This window comes from Nyctibius grandis, chromosome 6 (assembly GCF_013368605.1).
Source record: "Nyctibius grandis isolate bNycGra1 chromosome 6, bNycGra1.pri, whole genome shotgun sequence".
In the NCBI taxonomy this organism is placed as follows: domain Eukaryota; kingdom Metazoa; phylum Chordata; class Aves; order Nyctibiiformes; family Nyctibiidae; genus Nyctibius; species Nyctibius grandis.
This window is the reverse complement of record NC_090663.1, coordinates 39,351,513-39,370,544: the sequence shown is the minus strand read 5'-3', so window position 1 is coordinate 39,370,544 and position 19,032 is coordinate 39,351,513. Positions and strand designations below refer to the sequence as shown.

General features: G+C 38.7%; 1 protein-coding gene across 20 annotated transcripts in view; it reads left to right on the top strand.

Annotated features, from left to right (window-relative positions):
• TENM3 (teneurin transmembrane protein 3) overlaps positions 1–19,032 on the top strand; it is a 472,906-nt gene that overhangs the window by 260,622 nt on the left and 193,252 nt on the right. Inside the window, exon 1 of one of the 20 annotated variants that reach the window (XM_068403629.1) lies at positions 13,653–13,683. The exons of the other annotated variants lie outside the window; for them this stretch is intronic. Coding sequence (XP_068259730.1) covers positions 13,671–13,683 — 13 coding nt within the window. The 5' untranslated portion in view covers positions 13,653–13,670. Of the gene's footprint in view, positions 1–13,652; positions 13,684–19,032 lie in introns of those variants that run through there. 20 annotated transcript variants of the gene reach the window in all.

Here is a 19,032-nt window from a genome sequence, read left to right as displayed (position 1 = left end):
GGGCACAGTTCCTTATCACCACATCCACTTGTCTTTATGCCTCTTTGTGAAGCTGCAACGGGAAGCTCAAATCTTTTTTTAGCAAGTCAGACATAATAGAACTGCTTTTAGTTTAAGCATTTTGCAGTCTTGCAGGAAAATATTCTGGGTGTGAGCTGTTTAGATTCTGTTTGCCTTAGTATGTGCTGGCTTTCATAATTCATTGTTCTTAGCAGTATCTGAATTCTGGAGGTTTTGTTTCTGGTGTGTTGGTTTGGGGTTTTTTTGTTTGACTTTTTGTTTGTGTGGGTTTGGGGTTTTTGTTGGGGTGTTTTTGTTGTTGTTAGCCTTCCAGTCCACATCCTTAATATGGTTTAAACCTTAACATAATGAGGCATTTCCCCTTCGCGATCTCATTTCTTTTCTGAATAAAGGATTTCAATCATGGGAGATTAATATCTGGTTTTGTACAGTTTTGTGCATCTACTACGTGCAGGTTCCTGTACTCTTCACATTGTTCTTGGTGTTGAGCGTCATTGCAGCCTAGATTGTGTCGGCAGTGAGTGCGTTGCTCTGCTGCCATCTGGGTCACTATGCATTCAAAAAGTACTAAGCTTCAGTACATCCCAAAGAGTACTTTCTGACCCAAATGGAGAAGTGAAAGTACAGATCTTGGAACTTTGCTGCAAAAAGGAGCTAAATTTGTCTTCCAGCAACATCTATATGTATTGAAGATTCTTCTTTAACCTGTCCCCACAGGGTGAAATATTAATGTTATGTTTTCTGTATTCTTTAGCTTTTGAGGGTCAGTGCGAAGCTGTGCTCCATTTTTCCTGTGTTACTGTGTATTGGATGTTCTGGCTTTTCCATTTCCTAAGTTATTCTTATATATATTTGTGGTCTTTTCTAGCCTTGTTTTAGAAAGCTTATAAACTGTGCTAGAGGACATGTATGCAGGGCTCAGTATATAACCACAGCTTTTTTCAATGCAGACTCAAAATTAATGAAGTTCTTTAATGCTTCTGTATCTTTGATTTTGTCAGGAGGATTGCTGGCTGATCAGTCCTGTATGTTGGTGTGAACGTTTGTATTTCAATAACACTCTGTCCCAGGACTGGAATTCATTCCCTGCTACAGGTCTTTCCCAGCATTCTGACTTTTTATCCTGTATGTTTGAAATACCATATTTCACTTCTCAATATTGCTATTGAGCCTTTCTGCTAACCTACAAGCACAAAATTTTGATCATATTTTTATTTAATATCTTTGTATTTCAAACTACTATCATGATGCAGTGCTACTATTAAGTAATTTGCTACACTTCTAACCTCTGTAACATTGCTACTAGAATTTAATTTTCATTGTGTTTTCTCAGATTTGGCCAAAATCTGACTATTTCTGTACTCAAAAAAGACATTTTTCATATGTATGACACTGATCTTTTGACATCTTTTTTCTTTTCACTTTCTATTTGAATGAGTTTATTTTATTCTGGTGACTGATTCTCTGCTATGTGTGGAAAATTCAGTGAGTAGCTTGTCTGAGAAATTCACACTAAAATGCGAGTAGATGAGACAATTTCTCTGAGTAAGCCAAAATATGTTGCATAGAGGAAAATCCTTGTCAGAGAAACCTGCAGAGAAAGTTGTATATCTGAAATTGTGAAAGACAGTTTCAGTTGTCAGCTATTTTGAAGAAGAAGAAAAAGTTGAGGCCAGAAAATAAAGAAAACAAGCATCAGCAGTTGTTATCAGAAATATTTGTGTGTGATTCCACTTTTTTTTCCCCTCTCGTGGATCATGAATGTCGACAGTGGCCATAATACAGAAATTTTACAGGAATTTTACCAGAAGCTTTACCGATGCTGAAAATTTATTTCTAGAGTTGTTTTCTAGATCCATTGTAGTGCCTGAGTCATTAAATTCTCTAATCTGGCGGTACGTGGGTGAAATTAAATTAACAGGACTTTAAAATGTGCTTAAACTTACGGCTAGGAGCGAATTAGGTCCTGTGTTCTGGGCACAGCAGACTTGAATGGCTCCTTTGAAGGAATCCTACCCTAGAGGGCTGAGCAACTTCACACTCATTAAAAGTAAGAGTCATAACTTGACCTTTGGCAATAGATTCTGTACGCGTTTGTGCTTTAGATGCAGCAAATAAATGCAGCGCTTTAGATGCTGGTGCAATTCATATGGAGTAATGAAACAAAAACTTGTCTCCTTCTACGTAAAGACATTTTCACTCCCACTGTTGCTACTAGTACGCATTCAGCTGCACTGGCATAGAAAAGAGTGGCATTACCAGGGTCAGCGAGACCTTAGGGACCGTTGTTATTTTAACTAGTGTGACTGAAACATGCTCTGAACAAGGTGAGAGGACAGTACTGTGGAAACCTCTCGTAGCTGCCCCTTTCTCAGAAACACAGTTGCAAGACATGACTTGGTGCATCGGCAACATTTACGGTGCTGGATGGCTGCAGGCAGGTCTAATTATCTGTTAAAGTCTGCCGATAGCACAGCAGGTAGTGTCCCATAACAGTGCTGCTCAACTTCACAATTTGCTTCCTACTCAAAGGTGAGAGAAGGGCTATTGAACAAGAGCTGTAGGATTATTGGAGGTGTCGAGAGGAGCTGCTGCCTAGAGAGGATGACAGCTTGCTTTGTCAAGTTGTTTTTATTTGAAAGAGCATTTTAGCAACCATTTCCGTATTAGCTTCACAAAATATTTGAAGCTATATCTGCTTCTCGGGTGGAAAACGGCTATAGAGTAATCTCGAGATATTTACCAAACCTCTGTGGCTTTTTCCCCTTCTCTCTTTGTCCTCTTTTCATCTGCCAAATTGTATTTTCTGGGAATTAGCTAATAATAGGTCTGTTTTGTCAGAACTCCCCAGCCACTGCAGTATTACAATCCAAAGAGAGTGTGGGAGATTTTTAGCAATACATTGAATTTCTGGTCTGATAATTCTCGGCAACAAATGTATGATTTCAGTTGCTCAAATCCCAGCTGCCATATTTTCAGGTAATTACTGGAAAAAAATTATCTTACTGTATGGGAAATGGTGACTGAACATACCCTAATTTTCAAGTACAAGTGAGTTTAGAGAATGCCTCATGTAATATGGCTATCTGTTGCTCTTATACAGTGGTTGTATAAGTTATATAATGGTCTTTGAGATGTTATTTCATTTCCCTGATCAATTTGTGATAAAGTTTGTGAGCTTTTATTCTGTTGGAATATATAATTGAGTTTTCACAGTTACATCTTTATTTTATTCCCTTCCCCTTCCTTTCTTTTTTTTTTTTTTGTTTCTGTTATACGTATGCAGTCATTATAGAAACAGAATTTACGGTATTTTCGTAGTGTCACTAGACCATGTTGTGCATAATACCGTAAACACAGTAACAAAATGTCATATGGTACTTTTAGGGAAGTGTTGCATTAAAAATTACTGCAGACAGTAAATAGTAACATTGTCACGTACCTCTGATCCTGACAGATGCTTGGTCATAATTGTAGCCTGCCTATAAAGATTTTTATATCGCATAATTAAGAAATAAAATGTGGAATTATCACATAATAGTCAGTGCATGTAAAATTGTTTTGTTTAACACTGTTAATACTTGTTAGCATCGACTTTGGTGTTTACCAATTTATAAATATTTCCTCATTCTGATGAGGATTAACTATATAATAATTTTTACATTCTTGCAAAAATGGAAAAATACAAAAGACATTAATTCTGAGTTTGGGAGTGGGCCGGGATTCAGATCTGGGTTACTTTCCTGGTTCTTCTGCAGGTGACTTCTGACTTCAGGTATACTGTTTAGCCTCCCATCCTCCCAAAGGCTTAGGTAAGCAGCCCTAAACCTTAGTTTCTCTCCTGTCACTGGCAGTGATCTCGGTAGTTGGTGGCAGTGACATGCTCTGCCTTATTGTCACTTTAAGGTCCTACAGATTTTGCATTTAGCACTGTCGAAGTGCCACAGCTTCTGTTAGAAGAAGGAAAAGGATTCCTTTTAATAATTAAAAAGGGTCATGTTTCCTCTCCTGGTGCTGATCTGAATGAACAGGGAATTGTGCTGAACTCTGTGTCGTTGGCAAGTGAGGGTTGCAGTCAGACAAGCCCTGCTGCCAGCTGCTTGTCCCAGCCTTCCTGCCGTGTGTGCCAGCTACTGCCCAGGTAGCTGCTCCCTAACCTGCCCTGTCCAGACAGTCCCCATTCCCTCACACATTTCCAAGGATGTGTGGACTAAGGGAGATGAATGAGCAGAAGCAGGCAGGCTTCGTAGCCTGATGAAGAAAAAGAAAGTAATGAGTTTTTTTTCAAGCTTTGCATTCTTGTCTGGTCATAGGGTAAGCCAGGCTTGCTAAAAGGCTTGTGCTTCCATTGCTTTCTGAAGTGGGTAGGAATCTGGCAAATAAGTGTGTGGTTTAAAAAACGCAACACTCCATTGATATTAATGGAGCCAAAAAAATCAATGGTTAGTCTTGTCAAATATACTAACTTCCAGAAGCATAATTAAAAGTCAGAAATAGTAACAAGCATGCTGCTAAGTACTATATTGTTTACTTTTGTTTTCTTTTAGTATTTTTAATGGTTATCTGTATTTCCTTTAGCATTTTCTCCATTTGACTGTATGGTCAAGTAGTGTAGGAATGTGCAGAGCCAGACTCAGGGTTTTTTTCTGAGCACAGTCCCAATATAATAGTTTGTAGCCTATAAAATATCTTTTCTGCCGAACACATCCCAGACGTGTATTTTTCAAACAGGAGGTTTGCGTTTCAAATTTGTATTTGAATTTAAATGTAGTAAGATGGAATGTCTTGAAGAGAGCAGAAATGGCTTATTTTATCCATATCTGATTGTCAAGAGGAGGAAGAAAAGCTTATTATCTAATCAGACGTATTTTTAGCAAGCTTCCATAATTGGCATGAGGCCCTCAATCTGAGTAGTTGTTTGAGAATGGAGATGAGCTGATCCTTTCTTGTTCACTGGTTAGCTGGAACACAATTTCAGTTCACTCAGAGCTTTATGATACCCTCTCATTTAGGGGCTAGTGCCTAAACAAGGTCCAAGTCTCTAATGTTATCAGTTCTTATAAGAAATTACTTGCTTATTTAATGTAATAATTGCAGTAAACAAAATAATTCTGTTATTCTGCTTTGATTTCTCTTTTAATTAATTTTACTAATTTGTCTGTTTTATTGCAGGTTTGTTACTTTAAATCATCTGGTTTCATTTATGAATCTTGGAACATGTATTTTTTGGTGCTTCTTCACCAGATACTGCTACTCTGAGTAGATCCAAATATGTGTTTAATTAATCCACAAAGAATTTGGTGTAGAGGTACCCAAGCTACTGCCCAAATCAAAAGTAATGCATCCATGTGAGCTCACTGCAGTGCCTAAGATAATCAGGAGCAAGGCTTAATAGCCTGTGCTCAGTGCTGCAGTGAGGCAGTTAAACTGATCCCAAGATGCAAGCTACTGTTTTTCACATTTGGCATTGGGTCGAATTGTAGAAATACACTGGCTCCCTGAAATAGCTTTTTTTTCCTGTTTGTGCTGCAGTCTTCTGTACTGTAGAAATGATCAGAGATAGTTCAGACAACTATAGCCTATTGAGAACATTCGCCTCCATTTTAATATTTAATTCAAGTACATGGAAATAACTGTGACAAGCTTACTTTACAGTTGTGGTCCAAAATAACTGCTTTTTTCATTGAGAAATTTCATAAGTGGACATGCTATATTAGTATTTCAAGTTTTAAAATTAGGCAACAGCTTTGTCGTACAGCAGTGTTTAATTGTGAAACAGTCATCTGGAAATATAAATCTGTCCCTTCAGCTGCTTACAAAGTCCTTATTTTCTAAAGGATTAATCTAGTAAACCAAAAGTTGCCCAGGAAAGTGTCACTTGTGGTGACAGGATGAAATAAGTGAAGCCCATAGCTGGGTGTGTTCATTGTGCGTTCCTAGTAAGAAGCTCCATATTCACTGTCAGACTTAATTAACGTGGTTTGAGAGGTGTCTGGCAGGTTAGTTTTGAATCTGTGTTCATCCATCATCCATCAGTTACTACAACTGTCTCCTGCTTTCTTGAGCTATGATATTTCTCAACCTTTTAATCAAAACCAACCCAGGCAGAGTAATCAGAAGCGTACGGTGGGTGATAGTCGCTCAGGAGACACTCCCAAGCTTTAAGTCTTCTCCACTGCTTCAGTAAAAAGTGAAACATCTTCTGCACGCTCCCTTTGGTCTCTTGAGACTTTGGAGAAAGAGACTATTGGACTCTAAATACAGCAATGAATAAAACGTAGGCACTGGGAGTTACTAGCACATAGGGCTTTTTATTTTTGTGGTGAAAATGCCACCAAATTTCACTGCAGTTCTGTGTGTGGAGGAGCACCTTGTTTCTCACTAAACTGCCCTTGTGCTTTGAGCCACTTTTTCTACATAGATATGCGTTTAATAACTGGACGGTTGTGTGTCCGACTTGAGCAAAGGTGAGGGGCATGAATGTCCTCCTCAAGGCTTGTATCTCAACTTCCCAACTCTGGCCAGTGTGAGACTGGCTAAAATAACTATTCTGAACTGCAAGATTGTTGCTGCCTTTTCCGATAGCTAAGAATTCTTAAATGGCAAATCATCCTCTTCTCTTTGAGATATGATATGTAGTCATCTCAGGGATTTTTTTTATTTAGGTTTTCAATTAGGGGAAAAAGGGTTATGATACAGATCTTAGGGCAGAAATATTTTCAGCCAGATTTGTGTGCTTTGATCTAAAGTAATGCACCAAAAGTAATAAAAGATTAAATGGCCACAAACTTTAATGTCAGATTTAGTAGTCATTAAGATCTTTCAGGTGTTCTGTAATTGTTAATTCAGTTCTTTGTTCATTAATATACATATATTTGTTTAATTTGCAGTCACATTGGGACTTCTGAATTATTTTGTTAGTTGCAAAGCTTCTATGTCCTATGTGTCGTAGCTGCCATTAGGCATTTCCAAGCATGTTTTTTACAAAGCACAGTCACTCCTGAATTAAAAAGTTATTTTTCACAAATAAAAAGTACAACTAAAAGACCTGCATAAAAAGCACTGTATGTGCTACGTATTTCTGTGTGCCTGAAAGCAGACTCCCATTTTCCCTCACTCCCACAAACCCTGGCATGACACGGCAATGTGTCGTTTTTTCTTTTTTTCTCAAGATTTTGCAAATGACCTTTTTGTGGAAATACCAAGGTGAACTTCCTGAGGAGTGATGTTACTGTTCATATTACTCTAGCTGTGATTAATGTCTTGACAAAGTATCTTTACGAGGAGTTCCTGTGGGTTTCTCTTTCGTTGTATTCTCTAGCTGTTGAAGGGTAAATAAGTTAACTGAATATTCAATGTAATCAGCTGGGTGTTTTATCCAGGTATTCATTCGATCAGTACAGTCACATAGGTATTTTAGAAGATGTAGCATTTATTATGAGAGAATCTCTGCAGTAAAGAGATGGTCAAACAATAAATTTTGTGTTGTTGGCAAACTAGAACGTTTGGTGCTGAAAAAAATGAGATGATGCACAAAAGGACTTTTTGTCAAGTATGGACATTTCTTAGCACATTGTTGTTTAGAAAACCAGAGTACTTCTTGAGTACTCCGAGCTGAAATGAGAGACCTGAATTCAGAGCTAAAAATGACCATACCTGGATGAACACAGGTGAGTATCTTAGACTTTCAAAGCTTAAATAATTAATCCAATTTTAGTTCTATGATTTAATAGATCTTTATAATGTAATGAACTGAACATTACCTTGTACCCACCAAAAAAAAAAAAAAAATCCCTTTCTCCAGTGTTTTTCAGTGTTTTAAGTAAATTTTAGTGAGAAGAAGCGAGAGAATGTAGAGTCTCCTAGATTCTAACACTTTGTGTTTAAAAGCAATTTCTCACAGGTAATGCACAATAAGTAGAGTGTGCCCCATACATTTCGTATTTTCAAAAAAAAAAAAAAAGTTGTTTTCATGTTGTGATGCTGCCACAATGTCTTGGAAATAGAAATAGTCATACATCTGCAAATAAAGAATGTAGAGTGGAACAACAGTTGTGTGGCGTAAGTTTAACTCTTAAGTTCAAAACTGTGTTTGATTTGAATATGGCTCTTGTAATTTCTATAAACTTTAGGAAGCTCATTTTTAGAGTGCTATTATTTCAAATTTCTTAATTGTTTTCAGCGCGTTCTTCAAAGGAGCGTATACATGGTATGATCCACGTATATGACTATTCTCATTGATTTATGTGGTTACATATATAAAATATTCATACCTTAATAGAAACTGAAACAGTCTTTATTGAGTTAAGTTGTGAATGTGGACACCAGGCTGCAGAAATGATTGATGGTTTTCTTACCATATGTAATAGCCTAACAGGATTTCACAAAACTTTTGTTCACGCACTTAAAAATTACCAGAACGTTTCCTTAAAGTAAAGAGCAGGTAGTGTAATCTTAAACTACTGCTTCAGTATTTCAGAGAGAATCTCCTAGATGTTGCTTCAAAAAATACGTCTGGAATTTAAGGGGGTTTTTTTGTGTGTGTAAATAAACACTGTAGATTGCAGTTGCATGTAGACCGAAATATGTTGTTGTGCTCATTTTGTCAAATAGAGTTCATTCATTGCATCATAACTTGGTTGGGGTTTTTTAACACTTTCCAACAGAGAAATGGGAAGTAAGGTTAGTGATAAAATACGATTCTATTATATTTTTTTGTTTATATCTACAAATTGCCTGCAAGCGTCTTGAGTAACAGTAACAGCCAGATTTCACCATTTACTAAAACCCTCCTAAGCCTGCACTGCTGCCTCTTCCTCTTAAGGTCCCTGCCCCTTACACCCTTATTACAAAGTTGCCGCTGTTGGTTCCTTGCCCTCTCGTTTACTGGCCTGAACTCTGCACCTCACCGATGATGTTATACCTCCCCTATGATGTGTTTACTGTATTTGTGTTTTAGTGTGGGTCAGGAGAGTGGCCTTTCAGCACATCTCCTGGCTTACCACGCTTTGATTTGTCTGGTGGAGTGGTGTCAGAGCACCCACACTGATTGCTGCAGGGCGGTGCTGAGCTGGAAAACATGCTCCAGAAGTGCTCTTCCTGTCCTGGGCTGTGCACGTGCTCCTACCCACAGGACCACGCTGGAGCAAGCTCAAAGCAAAACCCTTAAAATACGAATCACGTGGCCATTGGGTTCTCGGCAACAGCTGCTCCACACAGCAGATCCGCTCCTGTTGGCATGCTTTGCTTTACAATGTCTGATGTAGCCACGGTCCATGAGCCCTGAGTCCCTGGTGGGAGACCTTCTTGCCTAGGATAGCAGGGTCCTTCTCTGATCCCATTAGTGCTGCTGCCAGCACAGTTGTGATCCTGGGAACAAGAATTTGTGATGGGGCACTTTAAGATGGGTACCAGGAATTCATGCCATTCACCAGAGAGGAGCATTCGTGTTGTATGCTGTAATCACTGTAATTAAGGACTATAGTACTATTTTGTTGTGGGTAACACCCTCCTGGTATTTTTTTCTACGCTTCCTTTTTCTCAGGCTTGCATATACTCAGGAGTGAAATTATTCATGGCCAACGTACTCACTCCTGTATCACCCCAGTAATTTACTACAACTTCTCTGTTCCTTGTTCCCCTTTGATTGGCCTCTCCATGTAGTCATGTAGCGCATAACACAAAGATGGATTGTATGGCATTCTCTGCTGGGGAAAATCAACACATAGAGCAGGCTCACTGCCAAGATGCTCATAATTAAACTGTTGCTATGGCCAGGATTACATCAGTGTTTCTATCAATCATTTGCAGCAGTTTTGTGGCTATCGGTACTTGGATTTTTTTAGGTTTTATCTTCTTTCTACTTACCTTAGTTTTCAATTGAAGCATTGTAGCATATAAAGAGAGATGTATAAATAATTGTTGGAAGACACAGGGAAAAAAAAGAGAAGCCAATTCCAAATTCTGACTCTATTTGAAGCTGATATCTTTGTGAGACGTTTGCATTTATTCAGCTGATAGAAATAGCCAGATGCTGTCATTCCCATTCAGAAGTTGCCATATTGTTGTGACCCAAGAGTTTGTTACAAAACTACCATGATGTGGTAACAGTCTGTACAGCCAGAGTGTTATCAGTTTGTGTTAAAATGTTGCAAATGCAGTAGAGCAGCAGATGCAGCAGCAAAGCAGTTAAACCTTTGATTTTTTTGGTCCCTCATCCCCTCTGATTCATGTGCAGTAAGTTGTGAGATGGACTAAGGACAGGATAGCATGAAGTACACTGATGTATTGGAACAGAGCTCGCTTGCCTGAATATGATGGCTGTACTTCACCTGCTACTGTGTCATTGCTACTGTTATCTCCTATTATAATGATCTTCAAGTAATTCCTTTTGGTAGCACTCAAAATGTTTGGTATTATAGCTAACTAGTGTGCAGTGCATTAAATGTAGAGATGTCCAGGATTACAGCACAAGTAAGGTAGTCTGAGGGGTAAGAAATGATATCGAGTGCAGCAGAGATTGCTGTAACGAGGTAAACAGTGTGGTGTCACAAAATTTTCTCCCAGTTGACAAAACAATCCGTATTTTATAGATTGCCTTAAAAATTGAAGGATGGAGTCAATTGTAGCCAATTATGTTGCTACATTCACTGGAGGAATTTTCATATCCTTTAGGGAAGAATAAGGAAATGTTCGTCAGTCAGAAAAAGCTTTTGCATTTGCTTCCTTGTTTTATCTGAATGCAGTTTCTTCCTGTTTCTTCAGGTGAAAACTGCATATGAAAGCTGGGACCAAATTATCTTTGTGAAAAAGACTTTTTTTTTTTTTTTTAGTTCTTTCATTTTTCTTCATGTTGAGCATAAAATTATGGTAGATAATATGGCAAATAGAACAAGAAACTCGAACATCAGCTCCCCTTAGTTACATCTGAGTTTACTCCAAAGGAATTGTAAATGCAGCCTGGTGATGGCAAAATCTGCTTTAGACAATGCATATTGACACCTTTAATTTGACTTGCTTCTTTCCCAAAAAGGAGTCTTCGTGTAACTGAAGAGATACCTGGTAAATACTGCGTATTTCCGAATTTAGTCTATTAAAATAAAAATAAAGGAATGACAGCATAGAACAGTTTGCTGTGACCTACAGTTGGTTTTCAGTGAATACATGTAAAATGGGATACAAAAGCAGTATATTGAAGATGAACAGACAGATACCCATATTCTTAAGAGATCTGGTCATAGTCTCAGTGGCTGAGAGGCAAGCGTTCATTTAATGGCGTAGTAGTCTTTCATTTATGCTATCTCCCTCCTCCCATTTTGATTCTCAGGTAGTGTATCAGGGAGCTGCGCATCCCGTCTGTCTCATGCTGTAGGACTGACTGTGAGGAGTTGTTTCCCTTCTCTAGCAAAGCATGCTGTTGGTAATTCAATAAAGATTCAGATATACAGATAAAGGTATATTCAGAGACAAAAGCCAACAGTAAACAAGTTGAGTGTTTCAAAGTGTTATCCTCCTCCTGCATTCAGGATTTCGTTTTACCAGCTAGCTTCAGAGGGTGACCTAGTACATGTGCCAATGACAAAAGCTACTTGTAACAATTCAGATCATGCTTTCTGCTTTATGAAATGGGATTGTAAAAATCCTCTCAAAAAATGACATCTGAAATAGCATTAAAACACAATTTCCCTTTGGTAAGGCTTTAAGGCACTCATATGAAAAGTGACACTGCTTTGAGTGGCTCTGTGTCAGCATTATGCAATGTGTTGCACATAAGTGACATTAATCCATTAAGGGTGTGAGGGTCACTTATTTTTCTCATGAAGTCATTAAATACCTTTATTGATCTCTGTTCAATCAGTTGCATTCTGCTGGCATACAGTGATCTCTAGACATGCTAATAGTGCTGTTTCTAATGATGTTTATAGACCATAGTTTTAAAGACAGATACTACATTCAAAATAAATGATCATGCCTAAGTGAAACACAGAGGAGCTTAGGGAAGCAATAATATTATGCTGTTTACAAATTACCTGAGCCTACTTTATTGCAGAAGATGATTTTGTGACACAGATGTTCTAAAATCAATAATAGCCAACCTCAGTACATTCGTTGCTTTTTCTAAGTGTACAAAATTAATTTATATATTTGGACTGCTTCTGATACATGATGATAAGGCATCTTTTAAAAAATGAATGCAAACCTGGAAACCCTGTCATAGTAAATATAGAATTTGTAATACTAGTTTTAATGCTGAAGGCTGTTCAAACCTTGGATCGTAACAAATGCTGTACATTGAACTGGCTGGTACTTACTATATTACTAGATTATTTTGTCATTTGAAGCAGTGTAATGTATGTGAAATGCTTGTGGCTCAAATGCCAATAAGAGTATATTTCTTCATGATAAACAGATCTCATAGGAGGAAGTATGTAAGACTCAATTAAACATAACAGGTACATTTTAGCTCTGTATGAATGGATGTGCACGAGAAAAAAAAAATTAAAAAAAAAAAAAATGTTCTGCCCTCCCTACTTTGATGCCACCCTAATGACTTTATCTTGACAGTTAGCCTGAGCTTATTTCCTTACCTAACAGATAACTTCAATTGTGTTTTCTGTTTTTCCTACTTAGAAGGAAATGAAGCTTCAGATGAGTTTAAAATCTGATGGAAGAGTTGTGATAGTCCTGTTAATTTTGGCAATAATCTGATTTTGTAGTTTACCTCACCTCTTCTAGCTTTTTTCCTTTTGGATGTAAACAGTTAATCAGAGTAGATTGCCAGCTTTGCCCTGGGCATAGCAAAAGCAGATCAGTACATTTATCTCTGCAGCTGAAAAGTAAAGTTTTCACTTCCAAGCAGTGAATCGCATCCTACTGAGCAATTACTGTTTTGTGGATTTCTTTGCTAGGACCCTTAAGGGGCTGTGACAGGTCTTGTAGAATAGCGTTGGTCATCCTTGTCTCACCAAATAATGCCAAGTAGTGGCAAGTTTATTGCGTTGTCTCTGGAGAAGCTGCTGTTCACTCAGCGTTTTCTTCATAGGCCGCCTGCCTGATTTCATTGAAGGAAACCTGAGCAAGGCTGTGTTATTAATGAATTATGACAAGCCCTTTGACTATCAGTCAGAGAGGTTCCTGCTATCTCCTTTTAAGACAAAAACTTAATGGAAGATGCTCAGCTGGGCAAGCGCTCCGATGATACTCCTTAAGTGCTCATCCCAGGCTGATGTGAATACGCAGAGAGCCGTGAAGCTGCAAGTGGCAGCGTTTAATACCATCTCCCTCATAATGCCTGAATAATTTTCCGGAGAGCGATCGCCGCAGCGGCTGTGAACATGGTTATTTGTTTATTTTTCGCCTTGGTCCTGGCAGATTGCTGACCTAGCTGATCTGCTGCGTGCGCGGGGCCGGCGGCAGGGAGGACACGGCGACGTTTCCCTGCTCACAGAACCAGCGCTCTCCCGAACGTGACAGGATCGGCAGCCGGAGCCTGAGACGGGCTCCCGAAGGCTGGCGGAGTTACATGGGCTGGCTCCCGGGTCCGCTGTGCAAGGGGAGCTGGGCAATGCTGGCGAAGGATGGGAAGGAGGCAATAAGGGAGCTGGCTTATGTTTTTCTTAATGGATGTTTGTGAGTGGGAAGGAGACAGCATGGGCTGTCAGGGTGAGTTATGGAGACGTTTTGCGATCTCCCTCCGGTCGGGCGGCTCATTATGTTAAACAGTGCAGCTTTTAAAGCACCTTATCTCTCCTTTTATGTGCCTTGGCCTTCATTTGCTGAAATGCTTTGAGTTCACAGTGCTCAAGTCATTTTGGAAACGGGATGTAATTACAAAGGTTTCTTATGCTTACCAACAGCTTTTTTTTGCATCAGTGTAATTATCATTACTTGTGGATACTGTAAATTGAATATCCCCTCCCTAATTACATTAAACTCAAGGGCTGTCTGCTTAAACAGCCAAATAAGAAAAGTTCACCCTTTACTATAAATAGCAAAATTGTTCTTTTAGTTCTGCTGACCTTTAAAGCGAAGTGCTTTACATGATGTCATCAGGTGTACATTATAAAGATAGCTTGTAATTAGGTCTGTAATGAGGAGCTCGGTTAGAATGGCTTTCTGAAAAACTTCATTTATTCAGCGTTTCCTAACTGCGTGACAGAATGAAAGTTTCAGAGTGTGTCAGGACTTTTAAAGGGGCCGGCCACCATTTCGCAGTTCACCTGCTCTGCACCGGTGATTTGTAGCTGCCCAGTGCTACTGCCAGTGCTCGAAGGCAGCTGCTGTAGCTGCAGTGACTTAGCCCTGCTCTTTAAAAACAACACGGGGTCAAGAGAACAATTTATCTAGTGGTCCAAGGGTTCATGTGATTAATTGATGTTTCTTCTCTCACTTCAGGAGACAAATAATGACTTAATTTGTAGTGAACAGCAGAATAAAAAGAGGGGAGAGCTGGTCGCCTGATTTTAGTTTGGTTTTCTCCGGTTAACGCGAGTAACTGTAGTCATGCTGAAGCTAAGTCATCTCATCTGATGGAGGGATGCAGAGCTTTAGTTAGTGAGTTGATGTGCCTGCCTTGGGTTCAGTCTGCTGCCTGTCACAGCTTCAGCAACTGCATTGCTTTAAGAACACTGAAGGCATTTCTCTGAGAAGTTTGATTGACTTCCACTTACTTGCAGTGACTGAAAATTTTAGTGTGTGGCTACCAGCTAGTATTTACTTTGCTTTGTTCATTCTACTTTAATTAAAATCATGCCGCTTATTCCCTAGAGGAGCTTTTTGTTCGTCGGGACTACTTATTTTCCCAGAACACTTCCTGCTGAGTGTCCTTCATGACCTGTCATAAAAACATGCTTGGACAGGACTGATTGAAAAGTGTACCTTCAAAAAAGAAAGACATTTCAGTTACAGTTCAATGGTAGGGAATTATGGCTACAGGAAAAGAATAGGAAAAAAATTGTTATTGCATAATGAAATGCTATAACATTTGAATTGAAATAACTCAAGTTATTTTTAATGAAATATAACACTAGAACAAAGGCAAAAAATAATTTGTGACTTGGTCTATTTTAGAGCATGTGTTATTAGTCCATCCGCACTTTCCTGTAGCAACTCTTAGATCTAACAGTTTAAACTAATGAAATACCCTACATAGTTTTATTTCTTGTTGAAAAATACTTATGTTTATATTTGATACGTTTATGAGTTTAAAATTAAAGAATAATTATTCATCACAATTCTGAGTTTCTTCCAACATATTTTCTACCTTTCTGTATTTACTTTATTACACGATAGGCAAAGCTACTGTATAGACTATTCGTAGATTGTGGTGACAGTGTATTTCTCTTCTGCCCATGTGTGTGCATACGTGAAGTGAATACAGTATTTTATGCAAGTAAGTAAGTAGAGAGTACACTATGTGTAGCCAATATTGATAGACAAATTCTCTGTCTGATATTTAACAATCCAAATGAAAACCAGAACAGTATCATGGATCATGCAATTAGACAAAGATACGAGTGGTATCCGTCCATTAGCAGACAGGCAAATCCTTTCTCGTAAAAGCAAGAAGTAGATGTTTTAGTATAGATGTGTAGAGATTAGCTAGAAATCTGAAGGCCTAGGCTTAATTTAGTTGTTCCCTGTTACAGAACCTCAATGGATAAAAACATTTGTTTCTTGTTCAAACACTGAAGAGTCTGATTCCAGCGGCACCTTGAACAGGCTAGCTGATAGAAAAGAAAATGAAAAAAAAAAAAGAGAGCAGTGAGGAAGGCAAGGCTTCGAAGATTTTTAGGTTCATTTGCTTCTACTTACCCTTTTGCAGGCACTTGTGCTTACCCTTAAGGCTTAAAAGCTTTAGTTGCTTCAAAATGGCACGGCAAAGTGATTTTTAGCTGGCTGTATACTGCTAGAGTAAAGGCAAATCTTCAAACTTGTCTTTTCACAGCTAATTCAAATACTAGTAACACTTGTGAATTTAGCAATAGCTAAGTTTTCAATACACAATAATACTTTTTAATAGAGCTCATTGATTGTGTGTAATTTGTCAGCCTCTTTTTTGAATAGTTTGTCAGTGAGTATCTAGAAGGCACTGTTTCCATGAATTTTGGGTATGATCTCAGAGAAAACTTAAGAAACTGAGATGCAGACAGTGTTAAAACTGCTGTCTTTGTCCCCCTAATTCTGGGTCACTCTTCTGCATTAAGCTTCTTTCTGTTTCACTCCTACCTTTGTAAAAGTAACACAAAATACTCAGTGATGAAGCACATCCCCTAAAATGCTTCGTGCTGGAAGCAGTGACAGTATATGGACTGGGTGGCATTACAAAGTGGCATAATGGTGTTCTGTTTTGTTTCCTGTTCAGTTCCTAGCAATACCTAATATTTGGGCTGCTTTCTTTTGGCAGATGAGCACTGAGCTGACATTTTGATGGCACTATTTATTGTAACCCCAAGGTCTCGCCTCTGAGCGATAATGTTCAGCTCAGAGCCCATCACTCTAGATGTGAAGTTAAGGTTATATTTTCCCATGTGCATCACTCTACACTTATCCACACTGAATTTAATTTACCATTTTATTGTCTAGTCACTCAATTTCATAAGGTCCTGTGATTCTTCACCACTTGCCCTCATCCTTACTGCCCTGAATAAGTTTGTATCATCTGCAAACTTGGTTGCTTCAGTGCTCAGCGACCTTTCCAGGTCAATTCTAGGTATGGAAAGAAGGGTAGGCCTCAGTGCAGATCCCTGTGGTACTCCACTGGTAGGCATCCTCAGCTATGCAGGCTTGACCATTTACCACTAATTTCTGGTTATGTCTTTTAATCAGTTATGTTGCCATGCAGGGACCTCTGTTTCACCATGGGTGCTTGGTTTCTTTAAAAGCCTTTTGTGAAGTACTTGTTAAAAGCCTTTTGGAAATCTGCGTAGGCTGCGTTGACTGGATCACTGGTTTCACGTTTGTTTGAGCTATTCAAAGAATTGGGTTAATTTTGTAAGACGGGAGTTCACTTTATGAAAACTGAAATTTGACTCTTCTCAGACATGTGCCCACTTAGTCTATTGGTTATTATCATTTCTATTAACTTAACTAGCATATAGACATCAGGCTTGCAGATTGCCGTTCCCTGGAGCTTTTCTGGAACCGGTATTAGAAGTTGGCAGCACATTAGCCACATTGGAAACCTCGAGTAGCAAGGCACTGGGGAGAGGGATGACACATTGTCATCAGTAATTCAGCTATTCTACCTTTGAATTTTCACTCTCAGATGAATGCTGTCTTGTGCCAGCCATTTGTTACTTCGTACAGAGAAAGGACTGGGGTGTTTTTGTTACACACTTCTGTAATGCCTAGCACTACATAGTTCCTTGTACCCACCAACATAATAATAGTCATAAATTAAAATCAGATCAGTTGTTAAAAACTGGGTTTAAAAAAATGCAACTCTTGCTTCTGCTATTATTTGCAAGTTTTAGTAATATACTGTTCTGTTTTGTTTTGTTCGATGTTTTTATATTTTCATTTCCCTTAGTGGTGTTAAGAGTGAGTAATGCAAACTGCTGAAGAAAGGGCAAGATTTCATTTACAGAGAATGAGACTTTAAAAATCTTGAAAATATACAGAGTGGTTATTTCAGTTATGTAAATCTGAGATGTTATTTGAAACCGTGGTACTCTAGGAAAAGTCAGATGGAAGCATTTTTTTTTAATTTGACAGTTTCCTTTTAATAAAACCACATATGGCCTCCATCAGTAATTATCAATCTTAAATTACATTAGTCAAATTTTAGCTTGTGGATAATAAATGTGCACCAGCGCCATGCTTGGTTTCTGAGTGAAGCTTTTGTGATATTTCAATTTTGGGGAATATTCCTTTGGCATTCCTCATTACACAGCTCTCGTTCAAAGCTGAACAGTTACGAGCTGTTTGAAAAAAATGACTGAGGGAGAAGTTTGGGGTCACGATCTACAATTTCTTTGGAAAAAGCTATGTAGATGTTTGCATTATATATTCAGATTTTAGGGATTCAGAACTGGGTTTTAGTCACACTGGGTTTGAATTTTGAATCCATCAGTTTTTTGAGCTCTTAACTCCCTGAAGGGGGGTTCCCACCCCACAAGGCAGAAGAACGTTGCGGGTGAAATGCTTGACAGCAGGTCCTTCAGCTGCTTGAAAGCAAAAAGCAATAAGGGCCCTCAGGTGTCTGCAGAAGCGTAGCCACAATTTTACTGCAGAGCTCAGCTGAAGAAAGCTCCTTCCCACTCAGGGTGGAGGCAGAGCAAAAGATTGTCTGTTCTTGTGTTTTTATCTTAAGGAAATGGGCTTTGTGGTCCTTTATAGGGTCCCACGTGATGTAAAAACTGGAAGCTCTGATCCTCCAACTTCACTTTGCTCTGTATTTCACATCCTGTCAGCCCTCAGTGGGACGAAATGACTGATTCTGTTTTTCTTCTGCCATGGGCATTCAGGGGCATGAGGTATGATTCATCACAGACGTGCTACTCAGTCTGATACTCCATTGTGCTCATATCGGAAGCAAGAGAAAAGAATCCTGTTGTAGCTGAAATTATAACATTTTTCCAATTATGCTTAAGGACTTTGCCAATTATAGGAAGCCACAATTTCTGTATCGGTAAGAGTTTGTCAAGATGAAGGTCGGAAAGCGGAGGCAGAGAAAAACAGGGCAAAAATGACCAGGTAATGAGGTAAAATGAATTACAAACGAAACGTGGAGCTAACATGATGTACGGTTAACTTAAACTGTTTGTCAGGTGAAGATTAAATGGAAATTTAGCTATAGTACTGAGCACTGCTCATCTAGGGGTTTTGATAGTGATTTCATTCTGTTCTTTCATTTTTTTTCAATTACTGTGGACAGACGAGGAGACTGAAGCACCCTCATAATTCTTCACCAACACAAGGAAATATATTGTAAAAGAATTGCCAAGTTCTGTTCCGATTCCAGTTTTTTAATGATAAATACATGCACTTTACAGAACTGCAGGCTTCAGG